The 23,113-nt window shown below is 36.4% G+C and overlaps 1 protein-coding gene across 1 annotated transcript; it reads left to right on the top strand.

Moving 5' to 3' along the window:
• Positions 1-19,329: 19,329 nt before the first annotated feature.
• LOC132560143 (acylcarnitine hydrolase-like) lies at positions 19,330-22,376 on the top strand. The gene is made up of 2 exons (XM_060224792.1): positions 19,330-20,909; positions 21,962-22,376. Exons 1-2 carry the CDS (start codon positions 19,330-19,332, stop codon positions 22,374-22,376), a joined length of 1,995 nt encoding a protein of 664 aa, XP_060080775.1.
• Positions 22,377-23,113: the final 737 nt, after the last annotated feature.

Here is a 23,113-nt window from a genome sequence, read left to right as displayed (position 1 = left end):
CAGATCTAAGGCAGAAAACCTTAGGACCGACCTCGGATAGGGGAATCATAGGCAGACTTCCGGTAGGGGAACCACAGAACGGACCTCACGTAGGGGAACCTTAGGACAGACCTCGGGAAGGGAAATCATAGGACAAAGCTCCGGTAGGGGAACCACAGAACGGACCTCACGTAGAGGAACTTATGACAGACCGCGGGAAGGGAAATCACAGGATAGATCTCGGGAACGGAAATCATAGGACAGAGCTCCGGTAGGAGGGAATGACGACAGAGAAAGTGAAGCCATTATGATTGTGAATCAACATCTTTATAAATGTTTTGGAAACCTGTTTTTAAGTAACGTATAGTTTCCGTGTGATCTTGTGGAGTTTTACTACACAACCCAAAGACCTTTAAAGCGGAGCTTTAAGTACCCAGTGCCTATATCTTCATTACATGTTAAGTGCCCACGCCTCTTGCCTGCCATGTACAAGTTTTTGACAGAGTATGCATCACCATCTGGATGATTATTTTTTAAACGTTGATTTTTGTTTTAGCACTCATGACTGACGTTATTTAAACGAAATATCAGCAGAATTCAAGTTTATGTGCCGGTTGACAAATCCGAGGTCCACGGTCATTAAAAATACACAAGGCAAGCAACTCCAGATTTTAAAAAATATCGACCCCTCGCTTGGAAACTGGCTCAAAAAAAGTAGTTATGATAAGTTCCTTGTAAAACAATATGTATCCGTAGGTAGTGTGTATATTTACCTTTTATTTGGTGCATAACATTACAGGCAACGAGAAATTCACAATACGTACATGAGATTAACATCTCAATAATCGGAGATTTTATCGTCCATGTAATTATCTTTGACGGAAGTAACATGCCATTTCAAGGGCGGTCACTCCGACTTTTTGGGAGAGGAGTTCCGGATAGCACTATACCAGTGAACAGGTAAGAAAGGTTCCGATGTCATTACGCGCGTAACTTCAAAATAGATATTTTTATTTCTACAAATACATTTGCGGGGATGGAAAAATAATGGCTGGGCATTTAAAAAAAAAATAGAAAAAAAATCATTTAATTTCCAATTTCTAAGTTAATATATTTCCCCCACGATATTTTTCATAAATTGCGCCCTTTTTTCATTATCTGCATGATTTTTTTTTTCTATTTTTTTTTTGAAAAAAAATTCTCATTACCGCCAGCTTGATTGAAATTTGATGCATTCTGTATGATCCCTTACCATGATATTGTATCCGAGTTGGCAACTGTGGACTTTCTTTGCCCAGCCATTATTTTTCCATCCCCGCAAATGTATTTGTAGAAATAAAAATATCTATTTTGAAGTTACGCGCGTAATGACATCGGAACCTTTCTTACCTGTTCACTGGTATAGTGCTATCCGGAACTCCTCTCCCAAAAAGTCGGAGTGACCGCCCTTGAAATGGCATGTTACTTCCGTCAAAGATAATTACATGGACGATAAAATCTCCGATTATTGAGATGTTAATCTCATGTACGTATTGTGAATTTCTCGTTGCCTGTAATGTTATGCACCAAATAAAAGGTAAATATACACACTACCTACGGATACATATTGTTTTACAAGGAACTTATCATAACTACTTTTTTTGAGCCAGTTTCCAAGCGAGGGGTCGATTTTTTAAAATCTGGAGTTGCTTGCCTTGTGTATTTTTAATGACCGTGGACCTCGGATTTGTCAACCGGCACATAAACTTGAATTCTGCTGATATTTCGTTTAAATAACGTCAGTCATGAGTGCTAAAACAAAAATCAACGTTTAAAAAATAATATCCTGGCCTCGAGTGCCTGTGGGTCGGTCAGTTGGTGTAGTTTATGACATAATCACGGTTGGGACGAGTTTGTCAGGTTGTGTTGGCTATACAGAGTCACGTGTTCGACGAGTTGGTCAGTTGGTCTAGTTTATGACATAGTCACGGATGGGACGAGTTTGTCAGCTGGTGTTGGCTATAGAGAGTAAAGGGTGGGACGAGTTTGTCAGCTGGTATCGTTTATTACAAAGTCACAGTTGGGACGAGTTTGTCAGTGGTGTTATTTTACATAGTCACGCGTGGTTGAGCTGTTCAACAGGCGTGGTTTATTACATAGTCACGGATGGTTGGGTTGGTCTGTTGTGGTCTATCACATTATAATTATATAAGTTGGTCAGATAATGTTCTCTAATACATAGTCACGGATGGATGAGTTGGTCTGATGGTGTTGTCTATTTCATAGTCACGGATGATCAATCACTACACAAAGAGAATGTTTTTTTTTAGACATTTCGAAGTCTCTTTCCGATGGTTAAAAATTTTGTGCGAGACACAGGTCGAACTTGTATGATTTCTTTTCATGCGCACAAGGTTTGATACAAGGTGAAGGATTATCTCCCTTTCTTTACACCACGTATGTAAAATACCTCAAAAACCAGTTCGTTACTACGTTTTGTGATGTCCTATTTCTAAGAGATATTTCGTTTCTTCTATTGATGTATACTGATTACACAGTTCGTTTCTCAAAGTCAGCTTCTGGTTTACAGGAGATGTTCGACACTTTGAAATCATATAGTGACAAATGACCATTGTCAGTTAATATAAGAAAAAATAAACATGTTATATTCCGAAATAGCGATAGCATTTGTGCAAATGACAAGTTTTATTTCGAAAAAAATGAAATAGAAATTGTTGATAACTTTAATTACCTTGGTGTTACATTGAACTTTCACGGTAAATTTACGAAAACTCAGCTGACTGTTTTTGACCAAGGGCGTAAATGTATGTTTAATATCTTGAAAGTTTGTAATAATCTAGCTTTAGATGTTGAATCTAAGTCGAATTGTTTTGATACCCATGTTTCATCTGTTCTTAATTATAACTATGAATCATGGAGTATTATTCCAGCCGATTAGATAGAAAAAGTACATACCGGTTTCTTGAAAAATATCTTGAATGTTAAAAAAGTACAACTTCTTTCATGCTGCATTCTTAACTAGGTCGTTTGCCTTTGCATATCACACGGAAGTGACGAATAATTAAATACTGGTTGTAATTAATTAAAACTAATAATTGTATATTTAAGTCAGTTTATGATGATATGATTGAATTTAATCACAGAAACTGTAACTGGCGGTGCCAGGTTAAAAAAAACCTTCATGATTGTTATCAATTGGTTTTGGGGACGTTTGGTAAAATCATAGAACGCAAAAAAGTATTTTTTTACATTTTTTTTTCAAACAGCGTCTTGTTGATAATTTTATTTAATTTCGGAACGAGTATGTTGAAAATTCGTCAAAATGTTATTTGTACAAATTCTTGTTAGACTCGTTTACTTTACAGCACTATTGATCAAAATCTATTCCAGATTGTTATATTTGAATTAAAATCTAAAATTAAGATATAAATTTTAATTATCTTCTCAGCAGCTGCGTTTAGAAGAAGGAAAACCGTACGATAGGATTTTATTCATTGTGATCAGAATTTAGTAGAAGACGAGTTTCATTATATTTTGATTTGTCCTCTGTATATAGATTTACGTAAAAAGTTTATTATTAAACGGTATTATTGGAACCGTCCGTTGCCTTACAAACTCGTACAATTACTAACAGTACGTAATAGAAAAGAACTTTGTTTTCTAGGCAAATATTTACAATCAAGTTTATTATTACGTTCAACGTTTTAAGCCTAATATGTGTTGTGTAATTATCATGCATTTTATGTCAATTACTTCCTGTAAAATGCTATTGAACGGTATTATTAAGATAATAACTGACCTTCTATTATATTTCTGTATGTGTTCTCAACTGTCCGCCTGTCTGTCTTTTTTCTTCTCGTCTTGTACAATGTAACATGATTTTCATATAACATCTGAATATTTAGTATGTGGTATAATAGTATTATAATGTACGTTGTATTCTTATGTATTTATCTCTTATACAAATAAGCTTCAAGGCTTCAAGCGAATAAACAATACAATACACTAGAGTCGAATACTTTATCACGGATGCCTTAGCTGCTACTGTGTTTTACCTGGTCACGATTGGATGGACTGGTCAGTTGCTATGGCCACATTACTCTATTTTTATTTATGTACGTTGTTGATACTATTTGTTCTCTGACTTAGTCATCATCCAGTTTGTTCGACACTATCAAACAGTATAGTGATAAATTTGGAGTGACGGTCTATATCGGAAGAAAAAATTAGATAGATAAAATAATCAGACAATAGACTTGTATTCCGGAAATATAAAGTACATTTTTGAAAACATTAAAATTTTTAAAAATGTGATCTGTTTACGTTATTTTGGAATCACAACAAACTTTAAAAGTAAACTAACTAAAACATGATATGACATCATAATTGTTAAATATTTTGTGAAGTTTGAGGTTAAATTCCTACGGGTAAGATAGAAATAGCAGACATTGACTTTTTTGACGAAATCCTGAAATATCTAAAACCCACCGTTAATTTCTTTAAATATTTGCATTAAAAAAATCATATTTCTATAGACTACATATACCAGCTTCTCATCCATTTTATTTGGGAGAAATGTTTTGTTCATCTAAAGACATCAGAAAAGCGACAAATTTTTGTCCTTACGTCTCCTTTCACTCTAACACATTTTTCACTCTGAGTTCTGGCTAACTTATAATTGAATGACATGTCCAAAACATTTCCAATGACAGTATAATATAATATTTCGATGAATTTATCCTTCAGAATGGTCTTTCCGCTGTTGAATTTTCATTACTTCATAGTTACATTCCTGCATTCCCAAGCTAAGGCGTGTACTTGTCTACGTTGACTTGAAATGCACTGGCTTGTTGCTGATATCACGATAAGCATGGGTGATGTCCACACTAGACAGACACACTGATAACATGGGGAACTTAAAAAAGTTGCAAGTTGGTGAAGAACACGAGGAACTTTCATGGTCGGCATAGTGATTTCGTTTGGATATATATTTTTTCCGTGAGCAGTATGGAGTAAGGTGTGTTTGATCCTCTTAAGTATATGTCCAAACTCGGCGAATTTGTCCCCCACCGACATACCACCTTACCCATATATACCCATACCTCAACAACGTAAGTCAAAGTGACCTAGGTTTGACATATCGCTTCACCAAGGTGAACCCATATCTCAAGTATGCAGTTCCAATGACAAACAGTTAAGAGCTAGAGCCCGGATAAATGTTCTTCATTGATGTAGGTCAAAGGTAAAAATGAAAATCACAGTGACCTACTTTTGATTAATGACACATCGTTTCACCAAAGTGTGAACATGCATCCCAAGAATGAAGTTCTCGTGATTTGTAGTGTACGAGATAGGGCACAGACATAAATAGTTTTTCATGTAGGTCAGAGGTTGGAAGGACGCAACACAGACCTCTAGTCCCCTCTGGTTCCCGGCAGAGGACTGAATACCTCAAAAGCATTTAAATCATAAAGTAAATCACACTAACATCACGATCTGTTTTGATTGCAAAATGCTGAAGGTTTTCATGAGCTGGAGAGACTGTTCTTTTCCTTAGCGTTTTATGCCTTTGTGTCCTCAGTCTTACGAAGGAGTCCATAGACGTTGCCATTACTTAACGGTGTTTTAAAAGTGTTATTTCACAAGAATACCATTACCTGGCCACGCCAGCGTGGTTACCTAGGCCTATAGTCATTGTAATGACACAGGACTTTTTAAACATCAAGGCAAACCCACAAGTACGAACTTCACAGACTTTGACTTGTCTCCCTCTAAGAACTGACATAACCGATCTCGCTTTGGCGAACATCTTTAAGGAAGACGAAAAGTGAGATATTTGAAAATGAGGCATTCAGTTCTTAGAGGGAGACAAGTCAAAGTCTGTGAAGTTCGTACTTGTGGGTTTGCCTTGATGTTTAAAAAGTCCTGTGGCATTACAATGACTATAGGCCTAGGTAACCATACTGGCGTGGCCAGCTCTCTAGTCACAAACTATTAAACTAAGCCAAGTTTATCCACCTCCTCTGGTAATTAATTAAAGCCAGAAAGTACCTTTATTTTGTCAAACCGGAACTCCTTTACTCCGGTTATTAGAATATCGTCCAACCGGAAAATCAATTATGCTTCTGAAAAGGTTGGATGAAGTTGTTTGACAGTAAATGTCCACGACGAAAACAACAACATTCTATAACACACGATACCATTTATTTCCAAAGAGAAAAATAATTTGTTTGCTAGATTTATCTTGAGCGACTCACGAGTTTCCAAACGAAAGCCAGTTTCTGGTTGAAGGTGCTATGTTACCGGTTGTGGGACACATGTTACAGAACTTAGCACAGTTCAGTCGAGACCACTTGACAAACTCCGTACAAATTGATCTGCTATGAATGGCACAGCTGTCAACTGAATCGACACACTCTGCAAACAAATACATTTCATAGACATCATTATGTTCACACAGTAAATGTCGAGTTGAAAAATTTCTATCTTTAACGTTGCGGTTCGGTTTGGTTTTGTATTGCTCCATGTTCTATCAACAGCTATATTAAGTTAAGGACGACCTTCCCATTACTATCTTAATTCTCAAAGGTAAATTCCAATGGAGCTCGGAGCCTAGAGCTTTACATCTGCCCTATCCCCCCTTCCCACCTTTTCCTTATTCTGCCATCACCTCTCTCTCTTTCTCTCTCTCTCTCCCTTCCCCTCTTTCTCTCCCTCCCTCCCTCCCTCCCCCTCTCTCTCTTCCCCCTCTCTCTCCCCCCTCTCTCTCTCATTATCTATTATTTGACATGAAAGTCCTAAAACTAATGTTACAATGAAACGTTGACAATACTTACCGCCCGTAATACCGGATCCTATTCCTGGCGTTATCAATGTTGTCGGTGGCGTTGTCAATGACGGCGTTGCTGTCAATGACGGGGTCGTAGCTACTGAGGACTGTACAGGCGTCGGTAGGACCATTGGTGCTATGTTGTTTGTACCATTCTCGGTTTTATTACACGTAACTGAACATAAGTTACACACCAAACAGACAGTTCTCTTGCCCACGAGTCCCATAATGACTTGTGTGACCTTACCTGAGACAAACAATTACATACTGTACATGCTGAACAAACTAACATATAAACAGTTCAAAATGTGCTGTGAATACTGTTTACTTTTTTTGAGAACCGATAAGTTATATGTTAACTATTTCTGAGTTTCAGGATGAGCGGAGAAAGTAACCAGTATTATCCACTTCAAAATGAAGTAAGATTATAACACACAGTGTCTTTTACACCATAATCTCGCTGTGTTGAATGTTCACTGATTTTCCGTTGATATTTAGTCATTGCTTGTCTTCCTTTTATGAATTAACGCAATATCTTGACATTTTCATACTCGGACTGGTTTCTATTTTTAGCATTTGATCGAGTGGTCGGTGAGTTTGTGTTGTGTACCACATGATAATATAGTAAACGAGTAAATGTACCTCTGATGAATCTTTTAAAATTCACCTCTAATACACCGCTACAGAACAACTGTATGACTGTGGTCTGTATGCATGTTAAGGATTTCGTTTTACAGAAGTCAATCACTTTAAAACCAAAACCGGTTCGTATAAATGACATTCCTCAAATTAAACTTACCAAACTTGCAATAACAATCATAGCAGATTGGTAGGGCACACGCTCGCTCTTTTCCTGAAATGGAAATGCCGACAAACCATACTGTTATCTGATGAAATGTATTGGGATGGCTATAAATGGTCACACATTGAAATGTCATCGACGCTATTAAATCAAATGACACTTCATGGGCAATACATGTATCAATATCATCTTGTGTTGTGTATGTGTAATGGGTGAAGTGATGGGAGATAATTGCTTGGTCTTATCGCTCCATCGCTCACTGGATCAGGTACGATTCAGCATTTAGTATAACTTATATTGGAACTCTTTTGTATGAAAAGTTGCGAAATGAAATAAAAGAAATAGAGAGAGGGACTCAGCACTCTGGACATATTTGTTTATCGTCATTTGTTACCATACCAAATTCCTCGATCATGCTTTCTCCTCTCTTTGTAACACATATGACCAGTATATTTTTATACTTTTGGCTTGCAACTTTCCCAATGACCTTGTAATGTTTTACAATCCTTTCGGAACACATTGTCTGATTCTGCTTATACATATGTTGCTCCTTTCTATATGTTTTGGGTTTGATTTTATTATGTTAACATAATCATTATATGCATTCTTTACATTCTCACCTAATAATACACGGTTAACATCAGGTATATACGGCATATACACAATATACCTTAAACTATATCATTTTTCATGGAGGGGCGTATTTTCGTTGATTTCATGAGTACAGTTGGTCCACAAATTCAAAGGTCCACGAACCGTTAAATAGGTAGGATATTGAGTTATATTTATCCACGAAATCAGTATTATCATAAATATATTATTTATAAGTTTATTATTTGATGTTAGTAAGCCGGATATGTATGTGTTTTGTCTGCTTTCATAGTTGTAAACATGCATGAGTAAGTGTGGAATGGAATACAGGGATGTGCTTTGGTGTTTAAAATGATTAATTGATGCCATGATGAAATTTATGACGTAAAAATGATGACGATGTATCACCATGATATATGATAATGTATGATGGTAGTAATTATACTGATGTATTGTCACTAGTGATGATAATTATAATGACGTAACACATATTGTTCATGTGGGTGTGTTTAAATGGAAGTGTGTTTTTGTGCTGAATATTTATGTGTTTGGAAAAAACTTTATAATCAGTCTGATTAAAATGGAGATAGTAATTCCAGCTTCGTTACTCTTCGCATAGGAATTTAATTTTTCTTCACCCTTACCAGGGGCGGATTTAGAGGGGGGCGTGGGGGGCGCACGCCCCCCCTAAAATTGGCAGAGTAAGGGTGAGTTACGAAGTATACTGGATGGTCTTGGTCGTATGTTATGACTATCACTGTTCTAAACAGCTATAGATGACTTAAGTTGGGCTAATTTTCAAGTATACAGTAACTTTATTATAGTTGATCACATAACGACAGAAAGAGTTAAGTAAGTTAATTATAACGCCCCCCTAACTTAAATTCCTGTATCCGCCCCTGCTTACCACGATACAGCTGATGTTTTAAGACATTGACCATGTATTCTCTATATAACAGTTTTAACACATTTTACTTTGAAGACGATATTCCTTCTCGGTCAGTGCCTGTACATGTGATGCTGGAGTGGTCATTGGTGTAGGCGTGGCTCTAAAAATGGGGTTTCCTGTTGAAGCATCACACAGGGTTCTGTAAATTTCTTCCCCTTTACTGCTGTATATATAACCGATCTGAAATATCGATGTGAAAGTAATGTCTAAAAGATACGTCTGTCTAGCTGCTTTGATGCTTCAAAATATTTCACTGTATACTGTTCAGAATTTATGTGAGCCATTTCAATTTATGTTAATATGTAACTTCACTTTGTATTTCAAATTAATCCTGTTAACAAGAAATATACATTAATTTTTTATTATGTTGAAATTTAGTGTACTTAATGGAGACAAAAAAAATATGGAAAATGTCCTGGAGGGATTGATGGTATCCAAATACAAATGTGTTGGATTAAGCGGAGGTAGACATTTCGTTTTCAACATATACGTAATATATTTTTGGTTGAAGGTCATTATCAGCAAATTTTCATTTCGTTTAACATACGATTTCGTTAGGTAACACTTTTAAGCTTTTCTTGTATTTAAATATATCATGGTATATCTGATACGATCCCTGTCAATTTATACCAATTAGACATATCAACAATTAGAATGTGTATTCTTTATAGTCGAACCTCGTTATCTCCAACTCTTTTACCTCGAAAAAACCCCTTTAATTCGAAGTATTTCGGCAGTCCCGGCTAAACTTCCCACTAAACATTCGAAGTCTCTTAAATCAGATACTCGGATATTTTTTCCACGATCCTGCCGACATCGAACTAACGAGGTTCGACTGTAATAGAAGAATATAATTGAAACATTTTCTTATTTCAATTCAACTCTTAAAAACCACAGGGAACTGAAAACACATTACAAATGGATCTATTCCAGTGTGCTTTTAACATTAACCCAGACTAGTGTAACCCATTCTCGTGTCCTTGTGTACATGTATGTATGTATTCACTCTGCATACCGATACACAGAAACACTTGGTTTCGTTGCGAAAAGGGGAGATGTTTACATTAATGTATATACTTAATGTAAACATTTGAAATTAGCGTGAAAGACTTGATCTTTTCCAATACAGACGACTTAGGATATGGGGTAAATTACGTATAATGATCATCTGATACCAAAGATCATCACATCTCCTGCCACTTATCTTTTATCTGGCGATATCACTATGAAATGTATTCATTCTTAAAGTTTTATCTGTGATATATAAATCTCTATAATCTGCACAGCAGTTGGGCCAACCGTAACACAGTATCAAGTATTTCTAAATCCTCTGTTATCTAAACCAGGGTGACCTACACTTTTACATCATTATTCCAATGTCCTTGACCTTTGGCTCTGGCAAATGACAATGCACGAAAAACGTTATAGCAAAATATATGTATATTATGTTTTTTTTCCCCTAGAATTTTGTCTTCAAGTAATTCGTAAAACCAAAACAATATCCGAATTATAATGAAAAAAAAAAAAACCATTAAATGTAAACTGTTTGGAACCGCCGCCTTTTAATTAATTTTTCGTTGAAATCCACCAAGACTAAATATGTGCATTATCTTACATGTATCTGCTGTTTGAAAATTAAGGTTTTACATTGAAATTTCTAATCACATGTCCATTTCAGGCTAGTTCCTATTTGGTGATCAATGCATTTCATCTCATGAATATTCTGTTAACAGTCTAATAATACCTAAAACGTTCGCTCTTATGCGTTGTTATGTCGCCAAAATAAGGAACACATAGGATGAATTTCGCCAAAATGCCATTTTCATGAACGGTGCAAAAATGTCTACATTTAGTAATAAAAAGAATTTTACATCGTGTTCCATTTCATTAGATATTTGTGAAACAAATTCCATTTTTACCTCGCCAGAAGTACGGCAGAATGAAACATTCTAAGACTGATTTCCCTAATATAAGGGGTACCCAGATAAAGTCCTTCACATATATAATTTTGATTAATACTACCTGACCGACCAAAGAGACTGGAAAATGATCAGCGAGCGATTCCTTGTGTTGTAGATGGCGCCTCAAGCACTTGCCCGGAAACAGATGTTGAAGGAGTTGTTTCACAAACAACGATGTTTGTAATTCATTGACTTTTACTGACGGGTTTTGTTCCAGGGACGAGTAACTGTCTACTTGGGGTGAGGAATTGTGTCCCCTGTATTGGTAGTTGCCAGAAATGACCATTAGAGGGTGATTTCCAAAGTTACAAAAACAGTCATATTCACCGGTGTGTGACGTCACTGCTGGTATTGTCAGGAGAAAAAAGATATGCAACATGATTGCACAGCAGCAGTTACAGCTAACACAACTTCGCTTAATCTGAAATGAATAATTCAAACAACTTCATTTTCCAGAAAGTATACTTCATCTTGGTAGTATACCAACATATCCGATTGGGATAACGGTCAAAGGAAATTCATGATATCTACATGAAACAAGTGTTTAATTAATGACAAGTCAGCAGCATTTTAAAGACTAACATGTAAACAGAATCTTAATTATCAGCATTTAAACACAATCTTGAATACCGACATTTCAAGAGAATTTCAATTACATGAGCCAACATTTCAGCAGATTTTTAATTACCAACATTTCAACAGAATTTTAGTCATAAGCATTTCAGCAGATTTTTAATTACCAACATTTCAACAGAATTTTAGTCATAAGCATTTCAACAGAATTTTAATTACCAACATTTCAACAGAATTTTAGTCATAAGCATTTCAGCAGATTTTTAATTACCAACATTTCAACAGAATTTTAGTCATAAGCATTTCAGCAGATTTTTAATTACCAACATTTCAACAGAACCTTAATTACCGACATGTTTACAGGATCTTAAAACTCACATTCGAAATGAGGGTAATACATCAACAATGATTTACGAAGAGACAAATGAAAAACAGCTAAATTAAAACCAGATGTTCCTGAATAAACCCTGGAAAAATAGATATGTATTTCTCCCTATTTTGTCCTATTCATTTTCAAGATTTATCAAGATTTTCTAGGACTCTAGAAACTACAAATTTCCTGGCGATCCCTCTGAAAACCAATTAAGTAGATAAGTCACATTTTACTGTACGGATTGAAACATGTATAACCGTATGTCTTTCTTTAGGTCTGATGCACAAATGATAATATTGTTTGATAATTGTGAAGACTTCCTTGAGATAGTTGTTTTCATAACGATCACACGATTCTTGTTGTGCTACCTTATTTACTTTTCATGTCTACAGAGTATGATTAAGAAGTACACAAAGATCACAAATTTTAAAAAGGGAATGAAGAACTGATATCAAATATGACAGGACGATAGAAATGACGACGTTTGAAGATAACACTCGTATGCAGCTGACATAAATGTGTAGGGTAGAAATAGTATTAGATATCATATATTCAGCCAGTGAAGTGGTTGTCATATATGAACAAGTAACAGCTGGGTGACTGAATTTACAATAGTACGTGTGAGCCAATGAATGGTTTACTAACGTTACGGCATTCAAAAATGAATAGACGAAAATGAGTAAACAATTGTGATATGATATGCCCACAGATGGCGAATCAGCTGAATGCACTTCCACAACGGATCACCATCACTTGAGAAGGAACGTTTGTATGCTTAGGATTCCAGTAAATTTCAATCGTTTTTGTATTGATAAGAGGACAGAACTCACTAACTTACTCCTCTTGAGCAAGATTCAATTGTTAAACCACAATTGAGGTATTGTCAAGTTAGGAAAAACAATCAGCTAGTTTCCTGACGACCTATGCATTACTTTCGTGAACGTCAGACGTATACACTACTTTCTTCGTGAACTACTTTCGTGAACGTCAGACGTATACACTACTTTCGTGAACAACTTGCGTGAACGTCAGACGTATACACTACTTTCGTGAACAACTTGCATGAACGTCAGACGTATACACTACTTTCGTGAACAACTTTCGTGAACGTCAGACGTATACACTACTTTCGTGAACTACTTGCGTGAACGTCAGACGTATACACTACTTTCGTGAACAACTTTCGTGAACGTCAGACGTATACACTACTTTCGTGAACAACTTTCGTGAACGTCAGACGTATACACTACTTTCGTGAACAACTTTCGTGAACGTCAGACGTATACACTACTTTCGTGAACAACTTTCGTGAACGTCAGACGTATACACTACTTTCGTGAACAACTTTCGTGAACGTCAGACGTATACACTACTTTCGTGAACGTCAATCTAAATAATTCTGGACGTGATACTACATTGAACGCTTCGTGGAATAACTGCTGTTGAATCAGCGGGCGCTTTTACTAATGAATTTTCTGAGTTTCAACATACTTTCTAAATAAACGAATGCGATTTTAAAATAAAATAAATTGTACTTGCCAGTATTTCGTTTGCGTAGCGAGCTAAACCAACTATCTTATCTAGCGAGGTCCACGGTGACAGTGGATTGTTAGCTTGAAATTAAACTTGCATTCACAATTTACGATATTTACTTTTTAAAATGTGTATTAACATATGTAATTGAATATATGCTTGCACCAATTCAGCGAGACATCTGGACTGCATTATGAAACTAACAATGTATATAAGTAACAACCAAATTGAGGCACAAAAACATTGTGAAATATTGCGTTTTAAGCAATATTAGCTTAGAAGTATGTAGGACGAGGTAATGCAAGATTAAACAATCGTAACATACTTCCTTTCAAATCGTTTTTTATGTCGTCGACACTATATCAAAACCCGAGGTCTTTTATAAGGTTCAGGTCTGTCGTATGGCCAAGGTCTTTCTTAAGACAAAGGTCTATCATGGGGTCAAGGCCTGTCATTAGGCCTAGTCTGTCATTACATTGTATTACAAGGCTCAAGTATGTTAGTAAACTAAGACCGGTCGATGCTTAAGACCCCAGATTATCATTAGGCTGAAATCTAAAGTATGATTGAGGTCTGTCAGTAGGTCCATGTCTGTCATAAGGATGGGTCTGTCATTTGGCTGAGGTCAATCATAAAACCGAGGTCCGTCAACGTATCAAATACAAACCTGTCATTAGTTGGAGGTCTTTCTTAAGGCTGGGGTTGGTCCTCAGGTCCTTCATAAGGGGTCTACCACAAGGCTGAGATCTGTCACTGCATTAGACCGTAGTCATTTATTAGGCTGAGGTCTTTCTTGTGACTGAGGAGGTATGTCCAGCTAATACACTGGATCAGTCATGATGCCTAGTCCTGCTAAGACAATAGTCTGTTATTATGTGTCGGTCTTTCATAGGAAAGCTGTCATATTTACACAGTCTCCTCTGTCGTTACATTAAATAAAGATTTAAGATAAATACGAGGGCTGATTGAAGTTGGATGCCTTCTATTTAAGAGTTTGGATTAAGACAGACATATAGGCATTATTTTTCATCAGAATCCCCTTCAATATCTATATACCTTTGCCAGCGAGGTTTAATGGCATAACTAATTTTAATGTTTAAAAAGACCTCCACTGCATGTAAGTCGTCATCATCTGACCGAAATGTGTACCGGAAATGGCTTTTTTAAATTTTAGACATAGATGAAAGTCTGATGGAGGGAGATCAGGCGAATAAAGAGGATGTTCAATCAATTCAAAGCCACAATCATTAATGGCAGCCATGACAATGACAGACTTGTGAATAGGGACATTGTCCTGGTGGAACAACCCACCTTTACTGAATTTTCCGCTATGTTTGAGTTTAATAGTTTCTCTGAACTGCCTAAGAAGGGATGCATGATGTTATATTGATTGTTGGTCCCTTTTGCAGATAATCTCATCAGCATCCCAGAAAACCGATGCACTAACCTTTCCAGTTGATGAAACAGTCTTTGCCTTCTTTGGTGGGGGTGAACCAGGTGCTTCTATTGTTTAGACTGTCGGCATCTATGGTGAAATGAAGGCTTACGTTTTATCCATAGTCACAAACCTATGCGTGTAAAACGTTCAGACAAAGTCCGCCTGGTGTGCTTCTGATCAACTGTCCAAAGTCTTGGTACCCAACGGGTTGAAAGTTTTCTTGTTGCAAGATCTTCCGTGAGATTGGAATGTACTATTTTCTGTGAAATCCCAACTATACTGGCTAGATATCACGATAAAACTGTAACGTCTCTGTCAGTCAAAACAATATCATGGACTTTATTGACCATTTTGTGGTTAAAACAGTATCAGGCCTCCCAGGACGGGCGTCATCCCCAAGGTTCTGCATTCTACGCTTAAATTCCGTCACCCGCCATTTCACTTTTCAATTTTGCAAAAGTCACTCGCCTTATTTAGTCTAGGGTGCAATATCTTCGCCATAAATTGGCGAAATGATAGTCGTAAAAGGACATTCTTGCTTAAGAAAATACCAACATGGCAACATAATCATAATTCAAACTCATATTCAATAAAACCTGGGTAAAATATGAGCAAAAGAAAGATTTACACTGAAACTCCTGAAAAAAGTACAAGAATAAGGCCAGGTGTTCCGGATGAGTAAGCGGGGGAGGAGTTTGACAACCCCCAATTATATTTCTCATAAGCTATAAGAATACTTTCAATGTTTGTAGCAAATTGTGCATTGTTTTTACCTTTTTAATTTGATTTATGCCATGATGAATTAAGTAACATGTCGTTAATTTAAATTAGTGCTAATATATAATAATAAAATATTATATATTAAAAGTCACTTTACGCTGACCATATTGATTCACATCATTCTTTGGTTGTAAATGTGACAAAGCGAAGGATACATAATATAACATCTAAGTATAACCTTAATTTCTCTGAATCAGGAGGACCTGTTACAGTAGTAACTCCTACCACAAAATTAACACAAATACAAAAATACACTGACATTCCACTTTTTATAAAATATTCAATCAAATTTACACGAGGTGAAGATTCTATCAATTTAATTCCACTTTTTATTTGCAGATTTCTGCAAACTATTACCTATTTAGAAAATGATTTAAAACGTTTTTTCAGCAGTTCCTTCAATTAAAAGATAATTCGATTTCTACATTAAAAACAACTCCAAGTCAGCCCCTCTGGGCAACTTTGAATATTTATAAAATTTGTGAAAGCGTGCTCTCTCATTTATGAAATTGAAACACACAAGCTTATTTCAATGCAGTTGTACAATGCCCAGTATCGATATTGGTGATTAATAATTCGATATTTTGTATAAAAAATGCATCACAAGCCTTTACATGTTCAATATTCAAATGCTTCTTAGCAATAATCGTTGCTTGATATTTTTTTCACAGCGGTGACTGTTAATTATTTAGAGATCGATCTGTAGTGCGTGCTGATTGGTATCACAATACTATACAGTTTCTCGTTTCTATGTTACAGAATAGATTTTATATGTAATTCAAAGATGACCCATTATTTTTTATTTAATTGTAGATCCTATTACGGGCCTATTTTTGTTACAAAATGTCAATATAAAATGACAAAAATGAATTGTGTTGCAATTAATTTGAAGTAAAACCATACAACAGTTGGACTATAAAGAAAGTTTTATCTTCCTTCCTACTGATTCGCGTAGGAACATCAAAGCCAGTCATTTAAAAAAAAATATATGTAATTTATCTTACTGATACTGAAATTGTACAGGTTTCTAATCCAAATTAAAAAGGATTTTTTCAGTGTATTGTTAAATTTGATTCTACATCTTACATACGCGGTTCAGCTCAATTGGAAATAATAAAACGCGTAAATAAATTTTGTTTTCCTACGACCGTAATTATTTAAACAGATGTCCGTCACATTTGTGTGTACCTGTGATAGGACTGACTCATGTTTTCAATAATCTGAAATATTTCTATCTGATTCGAAGGTGAGATAGACATATCTGGACTTAACAAAATTAAAAATCTGAATTGTTCCTTGTAGACAACGGAAATCGTTTATTCTAACGTAACAACTTAGTCATATGACAAGTCGTTTGCTTGTGACTATTACCCGGACACACTTTGGTATTGTGATATAGACTATACCCAATTAGTGTCTCATCCTGTTCCTCTTCCGGTTCCATTGCGCGGAGAGAAGTTATTGATCTCCTGGATCTATTGAACTCTTGGAAGATAGGAACAAATTATTGACATCCAAAGCTTCTTTGTTGTGGTATTTTTGTTCAGAAATCTTATATATACAACTTCGCGAACTTTGCATGGTGCATTCTAATGCCTACTACAACTTTTAATTTCAACATAAATAAGACAATGCAGTGAATTACGGTCCTCCATTGTCACACTCCCTTACCAAGATAAACCCATACCCCAATTATTGTTGGATATAGACCCCGGTCAAACTTGTGTTTGAGGTAGATCTACAGCCAAACAATGTACATGTATATACTGAACGGAAAATGAAAGTAGGACATTTTGCAGGTAATAATTGATATATAGAGGTAAAAGCATGATTTACTAGCTATAAATATCATAACTGAAGAATATGTATTCAGTTCTCCATTCTCGGGTGTTAAAACCCTTGTTTCTTTGATTCAGATATATGGATCGTTTGTTGGGAGTTCGTCCCTGTGGTGGTGGTGGTGGCTGGAGTAAGAGTTTTCTTACCTGTAAATAACAAATACCTTTGGTATTGATACATAAGATAAGTACCCAACTAAACTGTCGTGTTTCTGCCTAATTATCACCCAGATCAGTCATCGTGTCGAAATATAAAAGATTCTGTTTAGTAAACATCTATCCCCAACATTAACGATAGATTTACCGTGTACCATTTTCAGTATACCAATGACTGGTCATCTTACAATGCAAGTCGTGTACTGGTCATATCCATGTCTTTTTGTCAGTTTCATATCATTACCTTGTGAACTGACAATAGTTATAGGTAACCACGAGAAAACTGAATAAAAAGTGTTAGAATATACCCTAGATAGATAATATTTACTGCCTATAAAGCTTGACAGACTCAGAATTACGGATATAGGACTTCCTGCTGGTCATCCAGTCGAGGATACAGACCGGTACGGTGGTCATTAGTGTGGATTACGATCTTGCCCTTTTGCTGACCATAAGGAATTTGAACAGGTTCAGTTACTCGTGTGAAATCCGTCACAAAGCCTCACTATCTCTGAGAGGACGTATAAAATCATCGTCATCGGTAAGTTTGACTTTTCGAAACATCATATTGTCTAGTGCCTTGATCTTTGTTTCTAAAAAAAACCCAAAAACCCAATTTGCATAGAACTAAATTTTGCTAAGGTTGAAATTTTGTAATCTGTTGAAATCTGGAATTTTTTGTCACTGTTCTGTTCAGGAAGGGAAAGGTTTACCAAATTTTATTTTATATCAGATTAAGACAATTTCATATATATATTTTCTTTTATCACATAACTGCGTGGCGTCATATATACGCCACGTATAGTTGGGGCCGAATTAAGTCCGTCAGACAAGGAAATTAAGTTGAGAAATAGAAATTCATACTCGTGCCGATATAACAATTACAAAGAATAAATAAAAACGAGTTCAATAATTTGCTGTCACTGAAATCTGTATTACATCTCAATCCTATATATGTACGAAAAACGTGATGATTTCAATTTACCTATGTTTGAATTATCATTTCTAGACTGCAACATTCGTAAATCCCCCAACCTATGGTGTTAACATGTCGCTCGCATTGGATTTTCTATTCTACGGCATGTTCACATTATTACGATTTTCGTGCATGAAGTCGTCAACTGAGGACAAACTTTAGTTTTTCGGTCGTCATAGTGATCTCATCGAGAAATATCCTATTTCTTTAAGATAAATGAAACTAGGCGTGTTTGATGCGTTAGTTTGCCTGCTATTTGTGAACGTGACATTATTTGATAAAGGTTTACATGGCGGTGTCATCGATGAAGCAGAAGACGCTTATTTTTGCGGAGTACCTGGTCTTATTACCCTTTTGCTTTTTATGGAGTCTCCGTGTAAATCTTTCTTTTATTAGAATTTTGCTCTAGTTTTATTGGATTTGAGTTTGAATTATGATTATGTTGCCATGTTATTATTTTCTTATTGTTTTCCCCCTAAAAGATCCACTGTTTATGTAAAATGAAAACATATGTATAATTATTACTTTTGTTTCCATAGGGCTTTACCAATATGAGATCGGTGAGGCGAGATACCATGCATATTGTTGCTGTTGTCATCACCTTCTTTATAGCAACTGTGAGGGGCCAGGAGTCGTCTATTGTCAACACAGCGATGGGGACGCTGGTAGGTTTTGCGGTACCGGCTAAAAACAACGAACTGAGGGGCATGGTTCACAGTTTTCTAAACATTCCGTACGCCAAATCCCCGGAGGGAGATCTCGCCTTTAAAAAGCCACAAGAGTACGGTCCTTGGACAGGGAACAGGGACGCTACCGTTAGAGGGCCTATGTGCGTGCAAGGGTTTAAGTTCCCAGGACCACAAATGTACCCCGAATCCATTGATTGTTTGACACTGGACATTCGGGTACCCCATAATGTTTCACGATCCAACAGTATACCCGTGATAATATGGATACCCGGGGGTGGATATTTTTTCGGTGGCACACATTACACCGATGCCTCCGTATTTTCCGTATTATCGAACACAATCACGGTAACTTTTAACAACCGACTCGGCGTGTACGGTTTACTTTCGACTGGAGATGCCGAATGTCCGGGAAATTACGCATTGTGGGACCAGAAGATGGCAATAGAATGGGTTCACAAGTACATAGACGCATTTGGAGGCGACCCCAATCGTATAACTTTGGTTGGACATTCCACTGGTGCCAGTGCTATAACTTACCATGCGATGATGCCTGACAACATTGGACGCTTCCAGCGTATCATTCTAATGAGTGGGACTGCAACGGCGCCAGGAGAATATTTGAGCAACCCTCGCAAGGAACTGATAGCTGTTAACTCGGAGATTATGTGTGGTGACTACACTGAAGATAATTTTGACAGCAAAGCATTTATGGAATGTATAAGAGGCAAAACTACAGATCAGCTCGTTTCGGCTTTAACAACCTACGCCGAAAAAATTACGACGGAAGCAACCGGCATTAGGTTAAAACCTGTAATGAGCATTGTCAAAGACGGGGACTTCATACGAGACGATCCATCGAAGGTGTTGGCAGACAGAAAATCCCGAGAATATAGCATGCTGCGGTCTTTAGATATTTTGGCGGGAAACGTGGAACAAGAGGGATCTCAGGTAGACGGCATAATCACAGGAAATGTGAGGGTAAGATGGAACCTTACTGAGAGTATAGAATTCTCCTCAGATTTATTGTGTCAAGAATTGGCACCGGTGATTGCAAAAGAAGTGTATAACGTGACGTCAGCGAATGCATCAAAAGCTGTGTGCGATATGTACACTGTTGAAGGCGGAAATAACGCTAATATTGTTAATCAAAGTATCGCCTTTTCAAATCTATATGGTGACGTCATGGGAGTGGCCCCTCTTGTTGAAATTTTAAGGATACATTCGAAGGACAACCTGGAGACTTCTGCATTCCAGTACATATTCATGAAGGAGTATCCATATGGCTATTACTTTGGGAGGTGGCCATGGCAATATGGAGTAGGTCAAGGTCAGGATTTATCCTATCTGTTTGATGTTTACACCTACCCATACATGATGAACCAAGACGACCTTGATATGTCCTTGAAATATATCACATGGTTTGCAAATTTCGCACGCAATGGGTAGGTATGAGGTGGCTTTCAATATTTCTCTTTAATAATATTTCTCACCAGACAAAAATTCAGTTGCTTCTCCTCTGATAACAGTTTCAGTTGAGTCAGTACAATCCTGTTTCTCATCTGATAACAGTTTCAGTTGAGTCAGTACAATCCTGTTTCTCATCTGATAACAGTTTCAGTTGAGTCAGTACAATCCTGTTTCTCATCTGATAACAGTTTTAGGTGAGTCAGTACAATCCTGTTTCTCATCTGATAACAGTTTCAGTTGAGTCAGTACAATCATATTTCTCATCTGATAACAGTTTCAGTTGAGTCAGTACAATCCTGTTTCTCATCTGATTCTCATCTGTTTTTTAGGTGAGTCAATCCTGTTTCTCATCTGATAACAGTTTTAGGTGAGTCAGTACAATCATATTTCTCATCTGATAACAGTTTTAGGTGAGTCAGTACAATCCTGTTTCTCATCTGATAACAGTTTTAGGTGAGTCAGTACAATCCTGTTTCTCATCTGATAACAGTTTCAGTTGAGTCAGTACAATCCTGTTTCTCATCTGAAATCAGTTTCAGTTGAGTCAGTACAATCATATTTCTCATCTGATAACAGTTTCACTAGAGTCAGTTCAGTCATGTTTCTTATCTAACATGAGCACGTAACCGAGATGACTTTCACGAACTTACCGTACATGCTCACAGACACACGTGTTCAACACGTGCTTTGTCGAGGTATTCATACACGACCCTAGCTGTTGATAGGACGTTAAACAATTTAAAATCAAACCAAAGTCTCCCTTGCATTAATCTTGACTAAACGAATTTTATCATTATTATCACTTTTCTTCCTATACAGTATTACTTATCAGTGCTTTCATTGGCAGCGAAATATAAGTAATAATGAAAATAATTAATGGTAACCCTAATTGCCGTTCGTTACTTTTCTATACTTATCTGTAAAGAAAGGCACCCCGTGACTTAAAAACATGATCCTTATCTTAGTTTACCTGTCGTATTTTACAAATAACTACTCTATCTATTCTGTTTTCATTTTTACATTTCAGCAACCCAAACTCACCGAATGCAAACGTAACGTGGCCTAGGTACACATATGAGCAGAAGGAATATTTGGAGCTTGACCTTGTTTCTGTTCCAAAGAAAAACTTGTTGTCGGAAAGAATGACATTTTGGTTGGATACGTTCCCTCGTCTGGTAGCAGAAATACTAACTCCGCCTACAACTACAACTACAACAACAACAACAACTACAACGACAACAACAACTACAACAACTACTACCACAACAACGCCCCGACAGACCACACCCCAACCTGTCAAAACGCCAGGACCTTCACCTTCAGGAAATGCCGGAAGTGACGACGATGCAGACAATGTGAACTCAGGAAGGAGAACAAAGTCTGGCGAATACCTTTTCCTTTTCCTTTCCTTCGCTGTTTTAGTTTATAATGGACGACAATAATGAAACGCGATGTTTGTTCACACAACCAAGATGTAATTCGCAGTGTGATGCTCACAAATTTAAGTTCTTTTTACAACAACAACAAAAAAACCAAACAAACAAACAAACAAACAAACAAACAAACGCGATCATTGTTTATACCAAATTACATGTATTCAGTGAAAAGGGCATTCATGATACCAAGTTATTCATTTGTTTCTTATACCAAAATATTCAGATAAAATTTCGTTCATTCTATATACAAATTCTATTCCAGGTTTCCCAGATAAAACGAAGTGATTAAGACAAAAACATGTTAATTGCTCACAAATAATCATGATATTGAAAAAATAACGAACGCTTCGAAAAGTTTGTTTTGGTCCCATGCTTATTAATATTTATTCATTATTCGATACTATAACATATCAAACAAAAATAATGTATATTGTGTTTGCTTCCATACGACTTTATTAGCTGGCACTGCTTGTAAATATCATGATATATCATTTGACTTTTGCAAAAAATTAAAATGTCGCTTTTATCATCTTTACACAACTTTGATGCGATAATTCAAGTCATTAATATGTATTACTTTAGACTATATACTTGTCTGTAGTAACACGTGTTCATGTCGACGTAAGCATCTTTATTATGAATATATTGCCGATGTATTTTAAATTTGAGACCATTTAGCAATATATATACACCATCTGTGTTGATTGTAGTATCGTATTATTTTATACGTGTCTCAGCATTAT

The sequence above is a fragment of the Ylistrum balloti genome, unplaced genomic scaffold, assembly GCF_031769215.1.
Source record: "Ylistrum balloti isolate Yb309-2 unplaced genomic scaffold, AGI_CSIRO_Ybal_v1 Utg371020, whole genome shotgun sequence".
NCBI classification, from domain to species: Eukaryota; Metazoa; Mollusca; class Bivalvia; order Pectinida; family Pectinidae; genus Ylistrum; species Ylistrum balloti.
The sequence above is the reverse complement of the archived record's forward strand: the minus strand, read 5'-3'. Positions and strand labels throughout refer to the sequence as shown.

Bases quoted from the DNA above. Each gene is read 5' to 3' on its own strand.
- LOC132560143 (XM_060224792.1), top strand. From the start codon at position 19,330: ATGAGATCGGTGAGGCGAGATACCATGCATATTGTTGCTGTTGTCATC. The intron at 20,910-21,961 runs GTAGGTATGAGG...TTTACATTTCAG, and splicing joins GCAAATTTCGCACGCAATGG to CAACCCAAACTCACCGAATG.